At 48.3% G+C, this 23,715-nt stretch overlaps 1 protein-coding gene across 1 annotated transcript; it reads right to left on the reverse strand.

Annotated features, from left to right (window-relative positions):
• Positions 1–4,279: 4,279 nt before the first annotated feature.
• Positions 4,280–22,007, reverse strand: DGUOK (deoxyguanosine kinase). The gene is made up of 7 exons (XM_081868545.1): positions 21,915–22,007; positions 20,466–20,578; positions 19,178–19,365; positions 18,569–18,716; positions 16,423–16,538; positions 6,383–6,482; positions 4,280–6,182 (listed from the first exon to the last, which is right to left on the reverse strand). Exons 1-7 carry the CDS (start codon positions 21,964–21,966, stop codon positions 6,117–6,119), a joined length of 783 nt encoding a protein of 260 aa, XP_081724671.1. The 5' UTR covers positions 21,967–22,007; the 3' UTR covers positions 4,280–6,116.
• Positions 22,008–23,715: the final 1,708 nt, after the last annotated feature.

The following is a 23,715-nucleotide window of genomic DNA, read 5'->3' on the forward strand; positions in this document are numbered from 1 at the left end:
CCAGAGTCTGTCAGGCTCTTATTTAAACTCCAGTGTCAGGAAAGTGAGTTTGAAATAAACCACCTAAGTGTGCAGCCACAGCTTCGAACTTTTAAAATGCATTTACCAGACCAGTGAAACTCCACCGAATTCAAAGAGTTATTTCCCCAGCAAAGCGATTTTGTGCATCGCCAAAATCAAGAGGCAGATTTTTAAAAGGCCTTTTCCCTTCACTGGCATCTTATTCCAGAGTGCTGTAAACGTGTCGTGTTCTGCAGGGCTCTTTTTGACTAAATTAGGAAGGTACTTCATTGTCTCCCAAGGCAGATAAGTGCCAACAACAACAGTAAATACTTTAAACTCAGCTGGCCATCAACACTTATTTGCTGTTTATTTGTTACATTTCTATCCCACCTTTCCCCTGAAGCGTTCAAGGTGGCAAACATAGCTCTCCTTCTCCCCATTTCATCCTCACAACAACCCTGTGAGGTAGGCTAGGTTGAGATCGCGTTACTAGCCCAAGGGAACACAGTGAGCTTCATGACTGAGTGGGGGTTTGAACCCTGGTCTCCCCGGTCCTAGTCCAACACTCTAACCACTACACCACACTCACACATGCTTGTGCCTTAGCCTGCACCATTTGCTTTCCAACTGCGTGGACAAAAACTGGCCAGCAGCCATCACTGTGACATCAGGGGATTGGCATGTGAGGAGTCCCACCCACCTGTCAAACTTGGCTTGGTGTATTTGTTTGGGGGGGGGGCTGGGAGAAAGAGAGAGGAACAGAGGGGGAGAGCAAGAGCAAGAAGGTTCTACTCCTGTTGGTAGGATCCAGATTCTCACCCCTGCTTTACAGAACAGGCTGCACACTCAAAAGCCATTGTGCCGAAAAGCAGGGAACTGTTTCAGCGTCAGTCAAAAGTGTTATATGTAAGTCAGAACTGCTGGATTCACATGACATGAGAGGCTAGAGGAGAAACAAAAGGAAATACCTGGCTTGTTAGCAGCCCTTGGGAGACAGCAGTGGGGAAATGGCAGAAGAAGATTCCTTTGGATCAGACCAAAGGCCCATCAAGCCTTTGTTTCCACAGCCACCAACCTTTAGGTGCCTTTGGCAAGTGCATGAACAAGATCGGTGTGCCTGGTCACCCTCCCTGCACATGGTACTCAGGAACAGGTTTTCAGAGGCATCCACCTCTGAACTTGGAGGGAGCATATTGTTGCATGCACCCCAATCTCAAAGCGGCAAGAGATTTCAGGGTCAGTTCTCTCAGATCTTGCAACTCCACACTCCGTTTAACATTAGAGTAAGATCAGGGACTGACAAGGGAATTGAGGTGGGGGGCTCCCCAAGGCTTTTGCAAGCCGCTTTCCTCTCCTCTTTTAAGCTCCCAATCACAGCTGGGAAAGAGAGACTCCCTGTCTGAAACCCCAAGAGCTGCTGCAGTCAAGGTAGACAATAATGAGCTAGACGGACCAGTGTAAGGTAGCTTTCTGTGTTGCTGTCCAAACTTAAGATTTTGCAAGCCCACATCCAGGAGTGCGGGGGGGGGGGGGGCGTGGCTATGAGCAAAATCCACTCTTACAAAATCCACTCAAGACAGAAACCACTGCCTTTTTTCAATGCAAAAAGCATTTGTTGCTATCACTTTCCTATGCCTCATATTAACTACAGAAACACCATTACAACTAGGGAGGGCCTTAGTTCAATAATACTTGCTCTGCATGCAGAAGGTTCAAACCCAAGCACCCACAGGCAGGACTGGGAAAGACCCCTTGTCTGAAACTCTGGAGGGTCACTGCCAGTCTGTGTAGACAACACTGAGCTGGCTGGACTAAGGATCTGACTCACGGGACTGCAACCAATGTACTTGTTCCATTAGCACAAAGATTTGTGCAACAAAAGTTCCCCTCTCTCCTGCCCCTGTATGTTCCCCAAACCCTCCCTAAATCTGCTCCAGAGGATCGGAGTGAACCCCGGAAGAAATCAGGGGGGTGCAAAGGGTGGAGGAGTTCCATCACACGAGCGCTAATAGAACAAGTTACTTAATACCACACTGGATGCAACCCAGGAAAAGATACCTGTCTGTGTATATGTATATAATTAACCTCAGAGGTCAGAAGGAGAAATGCAGCCGTGGGGAATTTATCAGCACATTCCCTGCTGCCTATCAGCTGTGGGGAGGCAGCATGCCTTCAAATGCCCCTCTGTACACAAACCCCAGAAGTTTGAAGGAAAAGGAGGCTGTTGAAGGCTTTTCTCTCCCCTTCTCTTCAGAGAGCAGTGTCTTGGGGGGGTCTCCTACCCATCCCCACTTTCTCCACCCCCCACTGCTCTTTCACTCTCTGCCCAGCCAGCCTAAGTCTGTCCTCACACTGTATTTTGCAGGAGCAAGAAACTGGTGGCCATGTGAACTGCAGCAGGACAAAAATATTATACACCATGAGATATAATATGAAATGAAAGGGTGCTTTTCAAGTCCTGCCCTCCCCCACCACCGTCACCAGCAGAACAAGAACTAAGACCATCAGAAGAGCTTGCTGGATCATCTAGCCTAGCATCCTGTTCTCAGAGGGGCCAACCAGATGCCTGTGGGGAACCAAAAAGGAGCACATGAGTGCATGCAGCCCTCTCCCCTCCTGTCGCTTAGACTGAGCAACTGGTATTGAGAAGCATTGCTGACTCCAACGACGGAGGCAGAGCAGAGCCAGGATGTGTGGGAGCCATCACTGTCTCCCGTGGGAGCAGGTTCCCTAGTGTGTGAAGAATGACTTTTTAAAATCTTCCAACTTCACTGGATGTCTACAAGTTCTAGGGTTATGAGAGGAAGGCAAACCTTTATTTACTCCCTTTCTCTGTGTTTTAAAGTTACTCATTTTACTGATTTAACTGTTGTTGTTTACAGTGGTGCCCCGCAAGACGAACGCCTCGCAAGACGGAAAACCCGCAAGACGAAAGGGTTTTCCGTTTTGGAGGCGCTTCGCAAAACGAATTTCCCTATGGGCTTGCTTCGCAAGACGAAATGTCTTGCGAGTTCCTGCGGGTTCCCCCCCCCTTTTCCCCCTTTTCCTAAGCCGCTAAGCAGCTTATCAGCTGATCCGCTGATAAGCCGCTTATCAGCTGATCCGCTAAAAGCCGCTAAACCGCTAAAAGCGCTAATCCCCTAAGCTGTCAATGGGCTTGCTTCGCAAGACGAAAAAACCGTTATACGAAGAGCCTCACGGAACGGATTAATTTCCTCTTGCGAGGCACCACTGTAGTCGTTTCCGACTCTTTGTGACCCCCTGGACCAGAGCATGCCAGGCACTCCTGTCTTCCACTGCCTCCCACAGTTTGGTCAAACTCATGTTGGCCGCTTCAAGAACACTGTCCCACCATCTTGTCCTCTGTCATCCCCTTCTCCTTGTGCCCTCCATCTTTCCCAGCATCAGGGTCATTTCCAGGGAGTCTTCTCTTCTCATGAGGTGGCCAAAGTCTTGGAGCCTCAGCTTCAGGATCTGTCCTTCCAGTGAGCACTCAGGGCTGATTTCCTTCAGAATGGAGAGGTTTGATCTTCTTGCAGTCCATGGGACTCTCAAGAGTCTCCTCCAGCACCATAATTCAAAAGCAACAATTCTTCAGCAATCAGCCTTCTTGATGGTCCAGCTCTCACTTCCATACATCACTACTGGGAAAACCAGAGCTTTAACTATACGGACCTTGATTTAACTGTAGCATTTTACAACTTCGAGAAGAATGCAGTTATCTACAAACGAAAGGTTTATCAGTGTACTGAATCTTTTAAAAAGCACATTATAGTGGTACAGAACCATCCTTTCTCTTAATGGGGGAGGCTGAGATGAGTAGAAGACTGGAATACAGAAGTCAATTCTTTTTAGAATTGGCTTAAGATGAGCTTGAGTCTACATGGCTGACACCACTTCTGCGGTTGCTCCCATTCAACTCCAAGAAGCATGTACATCTTCAGGGTCAACTGCATGTTTACACAGAAGCAACACAAAGAGGGCTGCAACCAGAGGATTTTGTAACATGCTAACGATATCCTTGCGCAGGGACAGAAACTATCAAGTGGATGTAGTAAAAAACATAAAGGAGAAAAGTGTTCCGGACTGCTCCTCCCTGACCACTGGGCTAAGCTGTGGGGATGATGGGAATTGAGAATCCAACCACACCCAGGGACCCAACATTCAAGAACACTGTGAGGAGGGGATCTCCAGCAGCTGCCCCCCCCCTACACATTTCTTCAGCTGCAGTAAATGTTGATGCCCCCAGTGCAATTGAGTATATAAGGACAATAGCCCAGTGGCAGAAATGGTTTCTCCAAAACTTTCTAAGGATACTGCAAGTAGCTTTGGAAACAGAATCTCTGAACTTCAACAGACCATTGGACACAGGCCATAATCACACACAGCAGCCTTAAAAAAAAATACAGTAATTTTATACATTAGAAGAGAGATAAATTAAATGTTGACAACCCATCATTAAAAGCTAATAAATGGTTGATTGTAAAAAGCACTGCATTAAAAAGGGAGTGTTTTGTACTTTGGCTTATTTATAATTGGTGCATGAATTTTAATGCTATGTACAAAAAGTAAGGGGGTGACACGTCATTCCATCTACTGTTGATGAACTTGCATATATAGGTTTACTGAGGCTTGGAAAGGGAACATCAAACGCAACAGAACTATTTCTTGAGGAGAAAAGGATGAAACATGCATGGACAAAAATACTTGGGACATCCATATTCCAGTTTCCCAAAGTCAACTTTGTGAACTTTACTATCCACAGAGGCACTGGGCATCCTTTTCATATCCTCTCTGCAAAATTCACGGTGATGTGTGCGCCTCTAGCGTCTTAAGATACTATACGACAGGGCTATCTTAAACTTTAAACTGGACTGCTCATAGATAGACATCCAATTTATTCCATTTCTTTTAAAAGGAACTTTGCAGATGTTTGTGCTGAAGGAAAATCTACAAAACCTTTGTAGATTTGTTGCCCCTTTGCACAAGCAATGAATGAAGAGGGCTATAGTTGTAGGATAAACTTGATAAATTTCATGGAAATGTGATAAAGGCAGATAAAGAGGGTGAAAAGTATTCTCGAAAACAACGTACAGTTGCTATATTTGTGTGAGACATCAACCATGCAGTGGCCTTCATGCACAGAGATGCTATAGCCCAGGAGGCCTCCATCACATAGGTAAGAGTTGCACTGGGGGTGGGAAGCAGCAGAAGAGACAACAGCCCCTTGAAAAACTCAAGTACATGTCTGGTTTTTTTACATCTGTCACATACAGACGCTAACACAACTGTACAGAATTCAGTCTATTCTTCACACTCTGAACCTTCCAGATTCCTCGGTCGGTCCCTGAATTGTTTCAGTGCCAATCAATTTCCAAACTCTCTTCTCCAAGGGGGAGGCTATTGATGCAGAGACAATGGAAAGGTGTGCAGATGCACAGGAACTGGGCACTGTTAGACAGTCCTGCAGTGCCTAGGAAACTCAGGTGGGTGTCTAAGTGCAGAGTGCTTAAAAATAATATATTACAGAAGTGAGCCCAAGGTGTCTATTGCTATCACGCCACATCACAGTAAGTAGCAGGAATTGAGGGCGCATATAGACTCAAGAACTTGAGACTCCACACCCTGAGAAAATGCAGCAGCAGAAGTTGGGGAGGGAGCAGGTCCAGAATCATGGCAAGGGAGCCACTGGTAGCCAGTACCAACAAAACTAAGTAGATGCACCACTGCCCAAATGTATTAAATGGGCCACCACTCTCTCACGTGGCAGAGCACCCTGCCAGGCCCTTTCCAGGCAAGTGGACTGATCTCTCACTTGGCCAAACAGAGGCCTCTGCGTGGCTTCTGAGCTCACCCAGCCCAAGTGAAATTGCCCCCAAAATCCCTCTCTTTCACCTCTCTTTCTCTTTCATTCTTCTTTCTATCTGTAGACTAGGTTGGGATTTTGCTGCCCAGAGGGCTTCTTTCCCCTGCAAGTAGTGCGCAGAGAGACCTTTAATTCTTGCAAGCACCTCTGACCTGGCCGAGCTGTTAACTCCCAATGGAGTTGACCATTAAGGACTGCTTTCTCTTGGTGGCCATCCACTCAGAGGAGCCTGCTGTGAGATCCTGGGCTAGGAGGCAGCGGTAGACGCAGAAGGGAAAGCCTCCCCTGAGAGAGTCTTTATAAAAGTCTTCACCTGCAAAAAGAGGAAACAGATCTTCAAATAAAATCCAAACAATTGTTTGTTCAGTTGTTGCCATGTTAGTTCCAGGGAATAAGAGACACACAATTAAGGCAAATTGGTAGCTTGCGGTGCCAACTTTAATCTGATGGAAGAATACGCAAGTTTTGTGCATTATACCAAAGCTTTCACATTTCAGAGAAGTGAAATCTTACCTGGGACATAAGCCTCCCTTGTTCATTTGTGTCATCCTCAAAATCCTTTGTGACATCAAGCAGCAAGACTGGAGCATTTCTTATGTTTTCAGAATGAATCCTGTGGGGGCAATAAGAATGTTATTTCCTTAATTCTTTTCACTATACAATCAATATTGTGGCTTCAGTTACAGTGGGTAGTTCAGCTCACTTCCTTGAATGATCTCATCTGCACTGACTTTGAGTTGTCTCATTAATTCACCTAATTCCCTTCAGTGCCTACATGCCAAGGTTGTTGAAAGCAGAGCAAGGGGAACCGTTTGCAGACCAGGGGCCACATTCCCTTTAGGCAATCTCCTCAGGGTAACATACTGGTGACAGAAGAATGAATGGAAAATTTACCTTTGTGCAGTAGGGTAGCTTCTACACACACACACACACACACACACACACCCCTCCATCATCCATCCAGACAATCAAGAGTTCAAGCTTACATTCCAGCCAGGCCAAAAAAGGGTGTGAAGCAGGGTCAGTGAGGGGCGTGGCCTGGGGAATGTTCCAAGGGCCAGACACAGAGGCCTGGGGCCGCATTCTCTCTACGGACCCAAAAATTCCTGCCCCTGTTGTAATCCTCAGCTTTACCATATTGCCATCCCAGAGCAATTTGGAGATAAAAGTGGCTTATACTATAGGTAAAGGTAAAGGGACCCCTGACCATTAGGTCCAGTTGTGGCTGACTCTGGGGTTGCGGCGCTCATCTCGCTTTATTGGCCGAGGGAGCCGGCGTACAGCTTCTGGGTCATGTGGCCAGCATGACTAAGCCGCTTCTGGCGAACCAGAGCAGCGCACAGAAACGCCGTTTACCTTCCCGCCGGAGTGGTACCTATTTATCTACTTGCACTTTGACGTGCTTTTGAACTGCTAGGTTGGCAGTAGCAGGGACCGAGCAATGGGAGCTCACCCCGTCATGGGGATTTGAACCACCTAGGCTCTGTGGTTTAACCCACAGCGCCACCCATGTCCCTGGCTTATCCTATACAGTATACCAAATCTACTCCTTGAACTGTTGATCACACTGTGAAGTTAATAAAACCAGCAATAATTTTATAAAACAGCCTCTCTTGCAGCTTCACGCAAGGATTAGAGATTATTACACAGAGATAGAGCTTTCAACATCTTAAAGCATAGTGCATATGTTGATTATTATACACCCACAGTGGAGCTAAATTTTGCTGCCTTGCACCATCACTATGACTCATATAATTCAATGGATTTCCTTGAAACAAAGCCAAATACATTCTACCTTCAGATAAAAAAACCACACGTTTTTAAGGCACTTTCTAATTCCATTACGCACATCCCAAAATGCAGAAATTGTAACTTAAGGTGCCCACCTTAATTTCTGCATCATGTAAGCAGCAAGCATTTTCTGCAATGTGCTCACTTAACAATCTAGCCTCCATGCACCCACGCTCTGCCTCCGTCTTTCAGCCCCAAACTTCTTCGTCTAAGGTAACACTGAGGCTCACAACACCATAGGTCACCTCACTGCAAGCCAAACCTCTGCTTTCTCTATTTGCCTTCACTTGGGATACAGGGAATGGTGTGTGTTTGTAGTGACGGGCTATAGTGAGGAAGGATGGGACAAGCTAGTTAATGGCCTGGCTTTCACCTAACAGTAAGTCACGGTCAGAAACAAACTATAGTTTACTACGAATGTGTCAGCAAGCTGATACGTGCTGCTCAAATCACACCCACTCTGCTCATCCATTTGCCAACTGGGAGGAAACAAACAACAGTGATGGATTAGAGTTGTGTGCAAACACTAACCCAAACAAAGCAAGGGCGGAAGTGAAGGTTTGTTCTTGACTTACTACTCATAGTTTCTTTGGAGAGATGCAAACTACCAACGCTGGTTCACACAAAATGCTAAGCCAGCACTGTGGCTTTGTTTACTCCCAGCTTGGCAAAGGGTGGGTGTAATTTGAACTGTGTGAACACACAAATTCACAGTAAGCCATAGTTTGTTTCTGACTATTGTTTAGTATTACATGCAACATCAATAATAATAATAATAATAAATTTTATTTATATCCCGCCCTCCCCAGCCGAAGCCGGGCTCAGGATGGCTAACAACAGAAGTGTGCATGCACATGAAAGCTCATACCAAGAACTGACTTAGTTGGTCTTTAAGGTGCTACTGGAAGGAATTTGTTTTGTTAACACTAAAACAGTGCAACATTATAAAAACATTATAAAGGTTAATTAAAATCCAAATTGATGGCAACCATAAACTAAAGTTTTGTAAAGATTGCCAAAGGAGGGAGTCAAGCTGCGCCCTGACCAAACATCAAGAGGAACACAAGTGAGGGAGACAAAGTTTTGGGCAAATGTCTGCATCATCACAAGAAGAAACATGTCAGAATAAGAAAGGAGGAGTGCCCCACATTTATGAGTATAGTGGTACCTCGGTGTGGTGGGATAGTGTGCTGCTTGTGCGTAAAAGCTTGATCCCTCTGGGGTTTGGCTGGTCATCCAAACCGATGCACTAACGGAGCCCCCAAAGCATGACTCCGTCAGTCGCTGGTAGAATCTGACAGTGGGCGTCTACGGAATTTACGCCAACATAAAAGCTCTTTGACAGACATGCGCTTTCGAGACTCTCTGCGTGACAGTTTCCGGCGAAGGGTGGGCGTTCCCAACGGGGGTCCCGTTACCTCTCCACTACTCTCACTGGAAGCATCCCAGAGCCTCCCCTCCGCTGTGACTCCTGCACTCCCCCTGCTGGTTCCCTCTTCTACTGCAGATTCTCTCCTATTCTCCTGTAGCCTGTCCACTACCTGTCTCTCCGATGGCAGTTCCCTGACATCCACCTCCCCCCCAGGGCCCCCTTCACCCCCTCCCGCCTCCTCTCCCACTGGCGGTGAGGGCGGAAAGCCCCTGAAGGAACTCTCCTCGTCGTCCGAGGATTCTAACACTTCCAGCCACGGCGTACCGTCTCTCTCCCCGTCTTCCTCTTCTTCGTCGGAGTCGGCTTCTTCACCCACCCCTGACTCTGGGAACCCTTCAAACTCTCCTTCCTCATCGGTGGTCCCAAAGTGTTCCCTTCTAAATCGAGCCACGGGTTGCTGTTTTCTTGGGAAACGCTGATGAAATGTTTCTATTAAAACCTCGTCATTGACTACCTCTGCTGGTACCCAAGTGTTTTCCGACTCTGCTTCCCCCTCCCATTCTACCAGATATTCCACCTGATTCCCCTTCCACCTGGAATCAATGATTCCTGCCACGTTCATGTCGCGCTCTCTCTCTTCTATCACGGGCGTTTGGGTGGCCTCTCTCTCACGCTCCCCCCACTCGCGTCCCTCTCGGTACGGCGACAGTAATGACCTGTGAAATACTGGGTGTAATTTCATGTGACTGGGCAGCCTGAGTTTGAATGCCACTGGGTTGACCTGCTGTATGACCTCAAAGGGTCCCAATCTTTTGGGCCTCAATTTCTTACTCCCGCCCTTGAACGGTAGCCCTTGGGTGGACAACCACACCCGGTCCCCCACCCTTATAGTTTCACCTTCCCTCCTATTTCTGTCTGCTTGCTTCTTATATTCTTCCTTGGCTTTCTCTAAGTTAAGTTGAAGCTGACGGTGGATCGCCTCCATCTCTTCAAAAAAATATTCCGCCGCCGGCACGCTCCACCTCTCCCCTCCCTCTCCTGGGAATGCCCGGGGGTGACACCCATAATTTGCCAGGAAGGGACTCATCCCTGTGGACACGTTCTCCGCGTTGTTGTAGGCAAATTCTGCTAGAGGTAACTTATCCACCCAATCATTTTCTCTGTCTTTTACATAACACCTCAGGTATTGTTGTAAAACCCCATTTGCCCTTTCCGCTTGCCCATTGGTTTCTGGGTGCCGGGCAGTTGAGAAATTGAGTTCTACGTGCAGTAAGCTCATAAGTTTCCTCCAGAACCTGGAAGTAAATTGTTTCCCTCTGTCGCTCAAAACCCTCAAGGGGGCGCCATGCAACTTGAAAATATGTTCTACAAACAACTTGGCGGTCTCCTCCGCTGTGACTGCATGTGAACAAGCTATAAAATGACACATCTTGGTTAATTGATCTACCACCACCATGACAGCTGTTTTGCCTTTGGATTTTGGCAGATCCGTCATAAAATCTATGGATACTGCCTCCCATGGCCTTTCGGGCGTGGGTAAGGGTTGTAATAGCCCCGCTGGCGCCACCCTCTCTCCTTTCGCTCGCTGGCACCTGTCGCAACCCCTGACATATTCCCGTACGTCCTCCCTCACCTTGGGCCACCAAAACTCCCTGGTAACCAACCACATGGTTTTGTGCTGTCCAAAATGTCCCGCTGTGGGGCTGTCATGCAACTGCTTGAGTACTCTGCCCCTCAGTTCCCCGTCGGGTATGTACAGTGCCCCTTTGTAATACAACGCCCCGTTCTTTTCTTCGAACCCCCCTGTGTTCTCCTCTGTCCTCCGGAGCTCTCTGAGTTTCTCTTGGGCGTATTCATCGTTCTCCGTACCCTCTATCAGTTCCCTCTGCCCCACCAATGCCGCCCCACACACCCAGCGGTCTTCAGGGATTACATGCCTTGCCTCAGGCGCTCCCTCCCCCTCTAAGTACTCAGGTTTCCTGGAAAGAGCGTCCGCCCTCACGTTCTCGGAGCCGGGCACGTAACGAATCTCAAAGTGGAATTTGGAGAACTCCTGGGCCCATCTCACTTGTCTCTGGTTCAGCACTCGGGCTGTTCTCCAGTATTCCAGATTTTTGTGGTCAGTTCGGACTTGAACCTTGTGCTGCGCCCCAATCAGCAAGTGCCGCCATTTCCGGAATGCTTCATGAATGGCGAGCAGTTCTCGGTCGTACACTGTGTAGTTCCTCTCTGATTTGTTCAACTTCCGCGAGAAGAATGCACACGGTCTCCATTCAGACGTATCTTTTCCCGACTGGAGAAGAACGGCCCCCACCGCTCGGTCTGACGCGTCAGTCTCCACTCTCATTGGTTGTTGTAGATCCACGTGCAAGAGTTGCTCTTCCGACGCAAACGCCTGCTTTAAGCGTTCGAACGCTTGTTGCGCTTCTCCCGTCCAAACAAATTTCTTTTTGCTACTAAGACAATCCGTGATGGGCGCTGTTAAATGGGCAAAGTTTTTGATGAACTTCCTATAGAAGTTTCCGAAGCCCAGGAACCTTTGCACGTCCTTCTTGGTCTTTGGTGTTTTCCATTCCAGTACCGCTTGAACCTTGCTGGGATCCATGGCCAATCCCTTGTCAGACAACCGGTACCCCAGGAATTCCACCTCCTTGGTATGAAACTGACACTTCTCCAGTTTCACCCACAGCCGGTTTTCTCGCAGCTTGCTCAGTACCTCTCTTACATCTCGCACATGCTGCTCCTCATTGTCTGAGTACACCAGAACGTCATCTAAGAACGCTACGCAGTTCTTGTAGAGCAGTGGCCCCAGGACGTGATTCATGAATGATTGAAAACAGGCGGAGCCCCCTTGTAATCCGAAAGGCATAACGGTGTACTCAAAGGCCCCCAAGGGGGTGAACATAGTGGTCTTCCACTCATCCCCCTTTCTCACACGTATCAAGTTATATGCCCCCCTAAGGTCCAGCTTGGTAAAAATTTTCCCTTTTCTCACCCGTGTTAGAATGTCATCAATTCTGGGCATAGGGAAAGTCACTGGTTCTGACACTGCATTTAGGGCCCTGAAATCACATACAAGCCTGGGCTTGCCTGTGTTTTTTTTGTCCACAAAGAACACTGGGCTGCCCCCCACCGCTCGTGACTCTCTGATGAAACCTCGCTTGAGATTCTTGTCAATGAACTCCCTTAACTCCTGCATCTCACTGTCTGACATTGCATACAGCTTGCCCACTGGCAATTGTGCTCCTGGGAGTAAGGTAATTTGACAATCAAAGGGTCTGTGCGGGGGCAGTTTATCTGCTTCTTTTTCGCTGAATACGTCAAGCAAGTCAGCGTATTGTGGTGGCACCCTCCCTTTGTCCATCACTTCCATCCCTGCTAGAGTGCCCCTGGCGCCTGCCTGAGCCTCTCCCTCCTTGCAGTGTTCTAGGCAATGTGCTGATCCAAAGGAAACCACTCTCTGATGCCAGCCTACTAGCGGATCGTGTAGCGCCAGCCAGCTCATACCCAAGATAATAGGAGCTCCTCCCAAGGTGGCTACGTTAAACGCTATCAGTTCGGTGTGTCGTGCCACCCTCATTATCATTGGTACAGTCTGTTGGCTCACTTCTCCTCCCAACAGCTCCCTCCCATCAATCGTGGTAACCTGCAAAGGCTTACTCAATGGGATAGTCTGTATTTGGTGTGCAGCTGCAAACTCTTTGCTCATGAAATTACATGAGCTACCTGAATCCAATAGCGCCTTTATCTTCAGTGGGTGTCCGTTTGCCAGTTCCAGCAACACCTCTATCACAAGCGCTGGTCTTGGAGGTTCCGGCGTGGGCACATTCATTACTCCCTGGCCTGGCTGCTGTGCCCTGATGTTGGCAACCAGGCGTTGGCTTTTACTGGCTCCGTGATTTCTTCTTCCTCCTTCCCCCCAACAGTTCCCGCCATCCCTTGCCATTCCTTCCTTTGCGGACAGACTCTGGCAAAGTGACCTGGCTGTTGGCAGAGATAGCATCTCTTGCCGCTCTTTCCCTCCTTCTTCCGCCCTTCACTGGTGTTTGAAACTGCGCGCGCGCGCGCTGTTCCAAGTTCCATCGGCTCTGCTGGCGGGAAAGGCTGCTCCGGAATCTCTGGAATGCGGAAGTCCTTCCAACGTTCCCCCTTTCCTTCCCGCTTTTCCATAGCTCTAGCTTCCTGGCGTGCCCCAATGGACAGCGCTGATTTAGTCAGCTGATCCATAGACTCCGCCCTAGGCGCCCGGGAAAGTTCATCTTTCACTGCCGGAGAGAGACCTTCTTCAAACAGCATTTGAATAGGTTCACTAGCAAGGTCCCACCCAAGTCTATGAATCAGCATGGTGAACTCAGTCCAGTACTCACGTACAGATCGGCTCCCCTGTTTACACGCCATTAACTGCCTGCGCACCACTCCCTGCTCGATCTCGCTGGAAAACATCAAGTCCATGGCGCGGAAAAACTTCATTGTGTCCTTTAAGATTTCATTATTGGCTGCCATCAGGGGCCGAACCCAGTCCCTCGCCCCTCCCTCTAGATGGCCAATCACGTACGCCACTCTAGAGTTCTCGTCGGGGAAGTCATCAAACAGTAGATTGAGTGCATATTGCATCTCTGTCCTAAAGGCTTGATAGTTCCGGGGATCCCCCCCAAATTTCTGCACCAGTCCAGGCACCCGTCTGGCAAGTGGGGTGGTCTTCCCCTTATCTGCATCTTGAGCCCTCCTCTCCTCGAGCCTCGCCGTTTGCAGTGCCAGCTGGACCTCCAACGCCCTGTACCTTTGTTCCAGGCTTGGATCTGCGCCAGCTCCCGCTCCTGCTCCTCCGGTTCCGGATGGTTCGCTCATGATGCCTTCTGCTTGCACAAGCTGCTTTCAAAGACTGTCAGATTGCTGTGGTGGGATAGTGTGCTGCTTGTGCGTAAAAGCTTGATCCCTCTGGGGTTTGGCTGGTCATCCAAACCGATGCACTAACGGAGCCCCCAAAGCATGACTCCGTCAGTCGCTGGTAGAATCTGACAGTGGGCGTCTACGGAATTTACGCCAACATAAAAGCTCTTTGACAGACATGCGCTTTCGAGACTCTCTGCGTGACAGTTTCCGGCGAAGGGTGGGCGTTCCCAACGGGGGTCCCGTTACCTCTCCACTACTCTCACTGGAAGCATCCCAGAGCCTCCCCTCCGCTGTGACTCCTGCACTCCCCCTGCTGGTTCCCTCTTCTACTGCAGATTCTCTCCTATTCTCCTGTAGCCTGTCCACTACCTGTCTCTCCGATGGCAGTTCCCTGACACTCGGGTTAAGAATTTAATTCGTTCTGGAGGTCCGTGCTTAACCTGAAACTGTTCTTAACCTGAGGTACCACTTTAGCTAATGGGGCCTCCTGCTGCCGCTGCGCCGCCACCATGCAATTTCTGTTCTCATCCTGAAGCAAAGTTCTTAACCCAAGGTACTATTTCTGGGTTAGCGGAGTCTGTAACCTGAAGTGTTTGTAACCCAAGGTACCACTGTAAGTAGGGATATAGAATTGGGCTTCATTTAAAATGAATTAAATCTTTAGAATTCACAAGCAGTGGAAAGGGGAGATCATATAGTCCCATGTTCTGATCGTGCTTGACAGTTACTCTGTTCATTTTGCCCGTACTATACAACTATGTAAGCTTTTAAAAAGCTTGGTTCTGAAAACTAATACTGTAGAACTGGAAAACACACTTCTTCTTTAAGATGGACATGACTAACTAAAGGTTGAGAGCAAGAGGACTGTGGATGAAAGACCAAGGCAAAACATGGAAGTTCATCTGCTTTGCTTCCACTGATTAAGGTTCAGAAATTGATGGACAGGCTCTGTGTGGGAAGAGAGCTCAGCTGAGTGAAGTCATCACCACCCAAAGACTCGCTGGATTCCAGAAGCTCAGTAGTAAGTGAGCACAATATGCAAGGCTGTCAGATGTGTTTACTGATTAAACAGCACGGAAGATAACATTGGGCACCTGTAATTTACAGTCTCTTCTGCTTTTTGGTGGAGGGGTGAAGTTGTAGTCACCTTAACTGCCGGTGTAAAGCAACAATAATTCCTTCCTGCCTCTCTTCCTGCTAAATAACAGCTGGAAAACCCTAGTAATGTGTTCAGAATAAAGCATGCAAAATACATCTTGCAGGTTTAAAAGAAGTGCAGTAGAGATTTATATCCCAGTCTGTACATGCATTGGATTTGAACTTGTTTAAAATATACAAACTTGTTTTTATTCTTAGTCACTACAGGAAGCATTCATAAATGGAACAGAATGAATAAAAAATAAAGGATGATGACGACTTAATCCCTAGAGCAGCCTTTCCCAACTTGATGCCCTCCAGAGATTTGGGTCTTCGACTCCCATCAGCCCCAGCCAGTGCCCCAAAGTTGATGGGAGCACAGCCATGCTAGCTGGAGCTGATAGGAGTTGCAGCTTAAAACATGGGGAGGGCACAAAGTTGGAGCAGGCTGAGCTAGCTTGTGATTTCACACATCGCTCCCACTGCAGAACGGAAACTTCCAGCCTCTCTTTGGTTTGCAACAACACTGCAACTAACACAGTAGTGGCCTGTAAACTGTGACAATGGGAAAGGATAAAAATTCTGCCAATAAGTAATCCCAAATTAATCATAAAAGAGTAATCTGGATCAGGTCTGACTTACTGTTAGGAAAGCTGCTCTAGAGTGATCCAGAGCCCACTAATTGTGTCTGGTGAGCAAGAGACTGTTAAGGATTCTGGTTGGGAAGTGAATGGCAAATACACCCCATGGCCCACTTCCAAATGTTGCCTGCCACATATCTTATTTTGGGGCCTGAGTTGTGCACAGCCCAGGACACAGCACCCGTCTGTACGCAGCTGCCCTCCTGCACCTCGTGGTCTCTAGCCCACCCATTTCTGTGCTACCAAGACTTCCTGGTTCCTTTTGGCCCTTGCTCCTGTTCAGCATCATAGCCCAACAGCAGTAATGTTTAGCAGCCGTTAAAGTGTTGGACAAGGACCTGGGAGACCTGGATGCAAATCCTCACTCAGAAGCCTTGGGCCAGTCACTGTCTTGGAGCCAAACCCACTTCACAGAGTTGTTGTGAGAATAAAACAGGGAGCAAGAGGACCATATATATTGCCTTGAGTTCCTCAAAGGAAAGAAGATGGGATGTAAATCATCATCCTCATCTCCAGGTAACGGGAACTGTGGCTTGGCTGCCTGCTTCTCTCTTCCGTGTGGGATCAAGTGGGTGCTCTGGCACCAGCATACACCTGCCCCACGACACAACCGAGTGGGACCAAAAAGAAGAGGCTCAAGCAAAGAGCAGACGCTGCCTGCAGAGCCACAACTGCCTTCCCACTGCAGCCAGCTCTCTGCTGCTCCGCTTGTGACTCACTCTGTGCTCTTCTCCAGGAGCCAATGTTCGTGTTGAGTGTGAAGCTGCTCCAGGTAGCGCAGCTGGACCTCCTTCTCTTCAGGCCTCCCTCTTTGGCGCAGTCTTTCCATGCAGATCTGAAAGGAGGAAAAGGGAAATTCACCGGCCAGTGCCATGAGCGCCAGAGCCCCACGCTGCCCTAAAGCCAGAAACTCCTGTTCTGCCAGAGAGGCACACTTCACTCTCACACCCAAGGAGGTTTACCAATGGAGCAAACAATGCAAGCCTGATCCAGGCCCAAGTGACTTTCTATAGACCCAGAATGCAGCAGCTGTGAAAAAAGCAAATTCGATTCTAGGGATCATTAGGAAAGGCATTGAAAATAGACCTGCCAGGATCGTAATGCCGTTATGCAAATCTTATGATGAGATGACATTTGGAATACAGTCCTGTGTACAGTCCTCACCTCAAGAAGGATATTGTAGAGCTGGGAAAGCTTCAGAAAACAGCAGCCAAGGGGATGCAGCGATTCCCTTACAAGGAAAGGTCGCAGCACTTGGGACTTTTTAGTTCAGAGAAATAGTGAGTAACTGGCAACAGGATAGAAGTTTATAAAATTATGCATGGCGTGGAGAGAGTGGATAGATAAAAGGTTTTCCCTCCCTCTCTCTCATAACAATAAAACTCTTGAACATCCAATGAATATGAATGTTGGAAGTTTCTAGACAGACAGAAGGACGTCCCTCTTCATGCAGCCCAGAGTTAAACTATGGAACTTGCTCCCACAGAAGGCAGTGATGGCTACAAGGCTAAAGGGTCCTGAATATCAGTTGCTGGAAACTACAGGAGGGGAGATTGTCTTGGACCCACGTACCTATGGGACCACCTCTCCTGGTAGGCCCTGCGGAGGACCTTAAGGTCCACAAATAACAACACTTTGGAGGTCCCAAGCCGCAAGGTGGTTAGATTGGTCTCAGCTAGGGTCAGGGCCTTTTCAGTACTGGCCCTGACTTGGTGGAACGCTCTGTCACAAGAGACCAGGGCCCTGCGGGACTTGACATCTTTCCGCAGGGCCTGCAAGACAGAGCTGTTCCGCCCAGCCTTTGGTTTGGACTCAGTCTGACCCTTATGTTTCCCTCCCCTTATGGTCTTGATTTATCAGCTACTTTAAAATGAGGCTGCATTTTAAATTTCATTTTAACCTGTATTTTAATTGGGGGGGTTTTCCCCTTCCCGACCCCCTCTCTTTTCCCCCTATTATATTTTTACTGTGATTTTATTGATGTTAGCTGCCCTGAGCCTGGCATTGGCCGGGGAGAGCGGGGTATATATTATTATTGTTGTTATTATTATTATTATTATTATTATTATTATTATTATTATTATTAATCCTGCTTGTGGATATCCCAAAGGCACCTGGTTGGCCACACTAACTCTCTCGTGGCTTTCCCTTTCCATGGTCTTCTCCGTTCTCCCTCTTGAATTGGAAACGCATTCTAGGTTGCAATGGAGGAAACTGCTGGGTTTTTAGCCGGAACAACCAAGTACCACCCCCTCCTTCACAATCTCTGCTCTGCACGAGTGCTCAGTGGTGTGATGTGTGTTGCATGCGTGGTGTTCTGATGCGTGCACACACATATGCGCAGGTGTGTTGGTCATCACACCAACTTTTCTGACAATGCCTAATACGTACTGCGGCCCCTGGAGAACTTGCTGGTACAAAATGTGGCCCCTGGGCTAACAAAGCAGAGCCACTGCTGTTGTATACAAGTCAAAACTTGCCATGATTCCTGCATTGCAGGGGGTTGGACTAGATGACCCACTGGGTCCCTTTCACCTCTAAAATTCTATGATTAAAGAAGCCCACCCAAACCTTCAAGGACATGCTTCCTGACTGGGAGAAGGTGCACCCAGGGTGCCAACTTGGAAGGATCCATTCATATCCAATGCAACAGGCCTGCCGATTTACCCGCCTTCAGCTGAGTAGAAGGTGAGGCAGCCAGAGCAATGACCCAGACAGAGATATAGCAGGCAGTCTCCTACAGGAGTGGACCATCTGGCCTAACACTTGCTTTCAATCTTCATTTTTGTAAATCACTTTGACTTTCATTTTTGAGGGTGGGAGGTGGCGAAGTGTCTAATAAATATAACAGAGGTTTTCAGTTACCTCTGGAGGTGCCCGTAGATAAAGGAAGCCATGGATGTCAAGCTGGTCCCCAAATGCTTGCTGGAGAAAAGTGTGCCAGTCCTGGTAAATTGCCCACTCAATCTCTGCCAGGTGGCCAATCTCAAACAGGTTTTTGGCAAAGACGTACCTGGGGGAGGACCATGTTGTTAAACCACCCGCACAGCAACAAACACAGGAAGAAGAACAGGCAAGTCAGAGATAAATGCGAAACCGCCAAGCTTCCCAAATATTGTATTTGCAATTGGCATCCATTCATCATTACGAAATGGAAGGTTTTCCTCTTCCTTGTATGGAAGAGGCTCCAATGGAAGGAATGGCAAAGCTTTCCTTGCTAAGGGGGCACCATCCTTCGTTTCCCCAATTATAAGTTGAAAGGAACTGCAAGGACATTCAACAACAATGCAAGAGTGGGAAGAAACTGCAGAGCACTCTGCACATGGAGAGGGGGCACTGAATACTTGAGGACATTTCAAAAGGGGGTGTACAGTTCTTTCAAAAGGCAAACATCTCCCCACTTCTCTTGGCCTGTGGCCCCATCTCACTGTTGCTGCTGCTGCCAACGTCAGGAACAAGATTGTGGCACCGTACCTATCACTATATATAGATCTCTCAAAAACCCGCACGTGGTCCCACATCTTCAGGGGCTTCGCAGACAGGGGCTCCAGCTGCGCCTTCAGCCGACTCAGGCATGAGTAAGTCTGGAATGTGTAGGACCATCGCGAGGGCTCCTGATACATCATTTGAAGCAGGTTTGCAAAGCTCTGAGATGGAGAGGCCTGTGGCAGGGAATAATTTAAGAGACAAACAGTTAAGAACTGAACGGAACAGGAACCACAAAACAAAGTGCGTGTTTTCTGGGGGGACGCCACAGCAGGGCCTGTGAACCTGTGCCATGTGAAGATATTGCAAGGTTCCTCTTCTCTTCGCCTCCCTCCAGCTCAACCTTCTCCCACTTGGTGCCCTCCAGATGTTTTGGACTCCTTTCAGTCCCAGCCAGCAAGCTGGGATAAATGGAAACACAGCACATAGGGGATGGGTGGAGTCTTTAAAAATCTTTATAGAAGTTTGTTTCAACTCTATAAAATCATGCATGGTATGGAGAAAGTGAATAGAGAAATATTTTTCTACCTCTCTCAGAACACTAAAATTCGTAGGCATTCAGGGGAGCCAAATATTGGAAGATTCAGGAAGATAAGGCTATTGGTGGCTATATAAGCCATGATGGCAGTGCTCTGCCTGCACAGCTGGGGGCAGCAAGGCTCCTTGAAACCGCAGGAGGAGAGAGAGAGGGCTGTTCTTGCAGTTGTTTCTGCTGGAAGGTTTCCCACAGGCATCTGCTTGGCCACAGCGAGAACAAGATGCTGGACTCAATGGGCCACTGGCCTGATCTGGCAGGCTCTACTGTTCTTATAACCTTTAGCACAGGCTTTCTCAAACCATAGCTGTCAACTTTTCCCTTTTCTTACGAGGAATCCAATTCGGAATAAGGGAATTTCCCTTAAAAAAAGGGAAACGTTGACAGCTATGCCTCAAACTCGGCCCTCCAGATATTTTTGGCTTACAACTCCCATGATCCCTAGGTAACAGGACCAGCGGTCAGGGATGATGGGAACTGTAGTCTCAAAACATCTGGAGGGCTGAGTTTGAGGAAGCCTGATTTAGCACAAAGAGAGTGACTACGCTTTGGTGCCAAAGGAAGTTGCACGAGAGTGAATGGTTATTTTATCTGAATGATTATTTTGGTAAGAAGGCAAGTTTCCCCTTTGCTCAGAATTCTTGAACTGAAGAAGAACTCCCAGTTGATTGAATACAATATTCTGAACCAAAATAGCTCAGTTCCTTACAGACCTAACAAGTTTTTCATCTGGACTCTTACCTGGTGGGGACCAGCAGCTTGAACTTTCTGCCACTTGGACACTGGCTCCGAGGTCATGGACCATTCTGGGAAGGCTTTTCTGAGCACTCTCACAAACGTTGACTTCCCCACTGCTGGCAGAGCAAAAAGCACATTAGCCCATTAGCCAACATCCTCCTTATACTGTGTTTCCAAATATCAGCAAAAGGAAAAGCAACCTTGTTCTGCTTACGTTGTGCAGAGAATGAGCCGTGGAGATGGGATGTAACATTCACACCGCACACTTGGAGCATATGGCTTCCCCCTAAGAATCATTCTGGCAAACAGCTCTGAGGGTGTGAGGGCGTTTTCAGTCAAGCAGTATATAAAATTTATGAAATAAATAAGATACGAACGTAAGAAGACAACCCTGCTGGAATCTGGCCAATCCGGTCCAGCAACCTGTTCTTACAAGGGCCAACCTGTGAGGCCTGCAAACAGGTTTCAAGCAACAGAGCACTTTCCTCTCTTGTGGTTTCCAGGAGCTGGCATTCAGAAGCCCTGCTGCTTCCGACTGTGGAGGCCAGCAGCCATCAACAACCCTCCCCTCCATGAATTTGTCCAACCCTCTTCTAAAGCCACCTAGTTGGTGACCACTGCTGCATCCTGTGGACGCGAGTTCCATGGTTAAACTACATGCTGCATGAAGGAGGACATTTTTTCCCCCTGTCCTGAATCTTCCAACACTCAGCTTCATTGGATAAAGAATCCTGGGACCCGTAGTTTGCTCCTCAAGGAGCTACAATACCCAGCACTCTTTACAGACCACAGTTCAGTTCCCAGGATTCGGATGCCATGTGCTTCAAACGTATGGTGTGCATGTGACCCACTTTGCACCTCACCCTGGCCCCACCCCCTTCTGCATATTATGGGGCATAATAATACCGCCCAACCTAACAGCGCTCTTGCAACCACCAAGTTCCATTCATTCGCGGAGGCACCAGTTCATGCTTTAACCTTTTTAGTTGATGGTGCTATATGGATTGTAATGGTTTTACTTATGATTTGTTATCTATACGATTCGTGTTGAGTTTGGGATGTTATTTACTGTTTGTAACTGACTGCTATTCATCTGAATGAAAAGCAGCATAGAAATATAGTAAATCAATCAATCAATCAATCAATCAATCACCACCCAACCAAGATCTTCCCTGGAGGCTCGCCAAAGCCCGAGCCTGCGCGTCTTCCCCAACTGGAGCAAGACGGGGAACGGGGCGGAACACTGCTCCTAAGGCATACATCCTGCAACCGTGCAACGGCCCGAGCCCTGGTGCGACCAAGGCAATAATAAGGCTGCCTCTGAGCAAGTGCAGAGTTCCTCCTCCCTCCCCGGCTGGACGGGCGCTTCCAAGTCGCAGGATGGCGCTGCCGACATACAATGGAAGAAAAGACCCCCGAGCTCCCCCTGCGCCCCCTCCCCAGACCCCTTACCAATGTTCCCTTCGATGGCGAGCCTCTTGCCGGCCTCCCGCGCCGCAGCCATCGCGCAGAGCCGAGCGAGCGCCCAGCTGTCGGGAGGCGCAGACGAGCTACTGCGCCTGCGCCCCCGCCCTGCCGAAGTCGCTCGTGTCTTTCCGGAGCCCGCCAAGCCCAAAGGGGACCAGTTCACTTTGTTCCGGCGCTGGGCTCCGCCAGCTCGGGGCAGCAGTACTCCCGCGGACGGCCATTTGCGGGGCAGGAGGGTGTGCTTAGGGGATGCGGGTGGCGCTGTGGGTTAAACCACAGAGCCTAGGACTTGCCGAATCCCCGTGACAGGGTGAGCTCCCGTTGCTCGGTCCCTGCTCCTGCCAACCTAGCAGTTCGAAAGCACCTCAAAGTGCAAGTAGATAAATAGGTACCTCTCCGGCGGGAAGGTAAACGGCATTTCCGTGTGCTGCTCTGGTTAGCCAGAAGCAGCTTAGTCCTGCTGGCCACATGACCTGGAAGCTGCATGCCAGCTCCCTCGGCCAGTCAAGCGAGATGAGCGCCACAACCCCAGAGTCGTCCGTGACTGGACCTAATGGTCAGGGGTCCCTTTACCTTCACCTTTTAGGGTGTGCTTGTTGAATGCGGCACCCTGGAGTCATGTTTTGAGAGGATCTGGCGCCTGCAGCGCCACCCCGTGCATGTCTCCTCGGGAGTAAGGCCCCCCTGTGGGGCTCGGTAGCGTAGCCACCTCCTCTCCCTGCAGCCTGTAACAAAAAAGCACGAGGGAGGCCACTTCTCCTCCCACAGCTCAGGAGCAGAAAGGGTGCCATTCGGCAAAATCTGCCTTTCTGGGATATAAAACAGCTCAGAGCATTTCCTGGAACGCATTTGACTGGCATTTCACAGCTCTGTGCCGCAGAGGTAAAAACAGGGATTCTAGAAAAGAAAAGTTGCCAAAGAACCGGAGCCGGCCCACCCATTAGGCGGAATGAAGCAGCCGCCTGAGGCAGCAGAAGACCAAGAGGCTTCTGGGAGATGATATATAATGAAATGTAAAAGGTATTTAAATATACCTTTCAGAAGAAACCAGAGGCCTTTCTCCTGGGCATGGTCGGCCAATTGGTGCGAAAGAAGGATAGAACTTTTTTTATGTACGCTACAACAGCAGCAAGAATACTCATCGCAAAGTATTGGAAGACACAAGATTTACCCACCCGAGAAGAATGGCAGACAAAGGTGATGGAATATATGGAATTGGCTGAGATGACTGGCAGAATCCGGAAGGAGAAGAGTCAGTGGAAGAAGATTGGAAAAAACTTAAAGTATATCTTCAAAAATATTGTAAAATTAAGGATTGTTAGAAAGATGCTGGAAAAAGAAAATTATATGGTTTTGGTAGAAATGATATAAAGGATTAAGTAAAAAATGAATTGATGAAATTGATGAAAGAGAGAACGTAGAATAACAATATATTAAGACAAATTATTAAGTTAAAAACAAGGTTGGATGGATTTGCTGAAATAACAATTTGAACTAGAATACAAAAATGGGAGGTGTGAGGAGGTCAAGGAAATAAGTAAAGGAAGAAAGTTAAGTAAAGGTTTAATCTGTTCTTTTTCTTTTTCAATGATTGTATTGTTTTCTTTGTACTTTTTCTGTATTTTGTATTTTTCTTTTTTCTTTTTGTAATTCTCAAATTCTGAATAAACATTATTAAAAAAACAAAACAAAACAGAAGAGCAAGAGGCTGTGCCCTGCCTGTGGAAGGCGGTCGTGTGGGGGCAGGAGGCAGCACATCGCCCCTGCTCCCTTTGGTGATGTGTCA

Source organism: Podarcis erhardii (genome assembly GCF_964252035.2).
Source record: "Podarcis erhardii genome assembly, chromosome: 7".
NCBI lineage: Eukaryota > Metazoa > Chordata > Lepidosauria > Squamata > Lacertidae > Podarcis > Podarcis erhardii.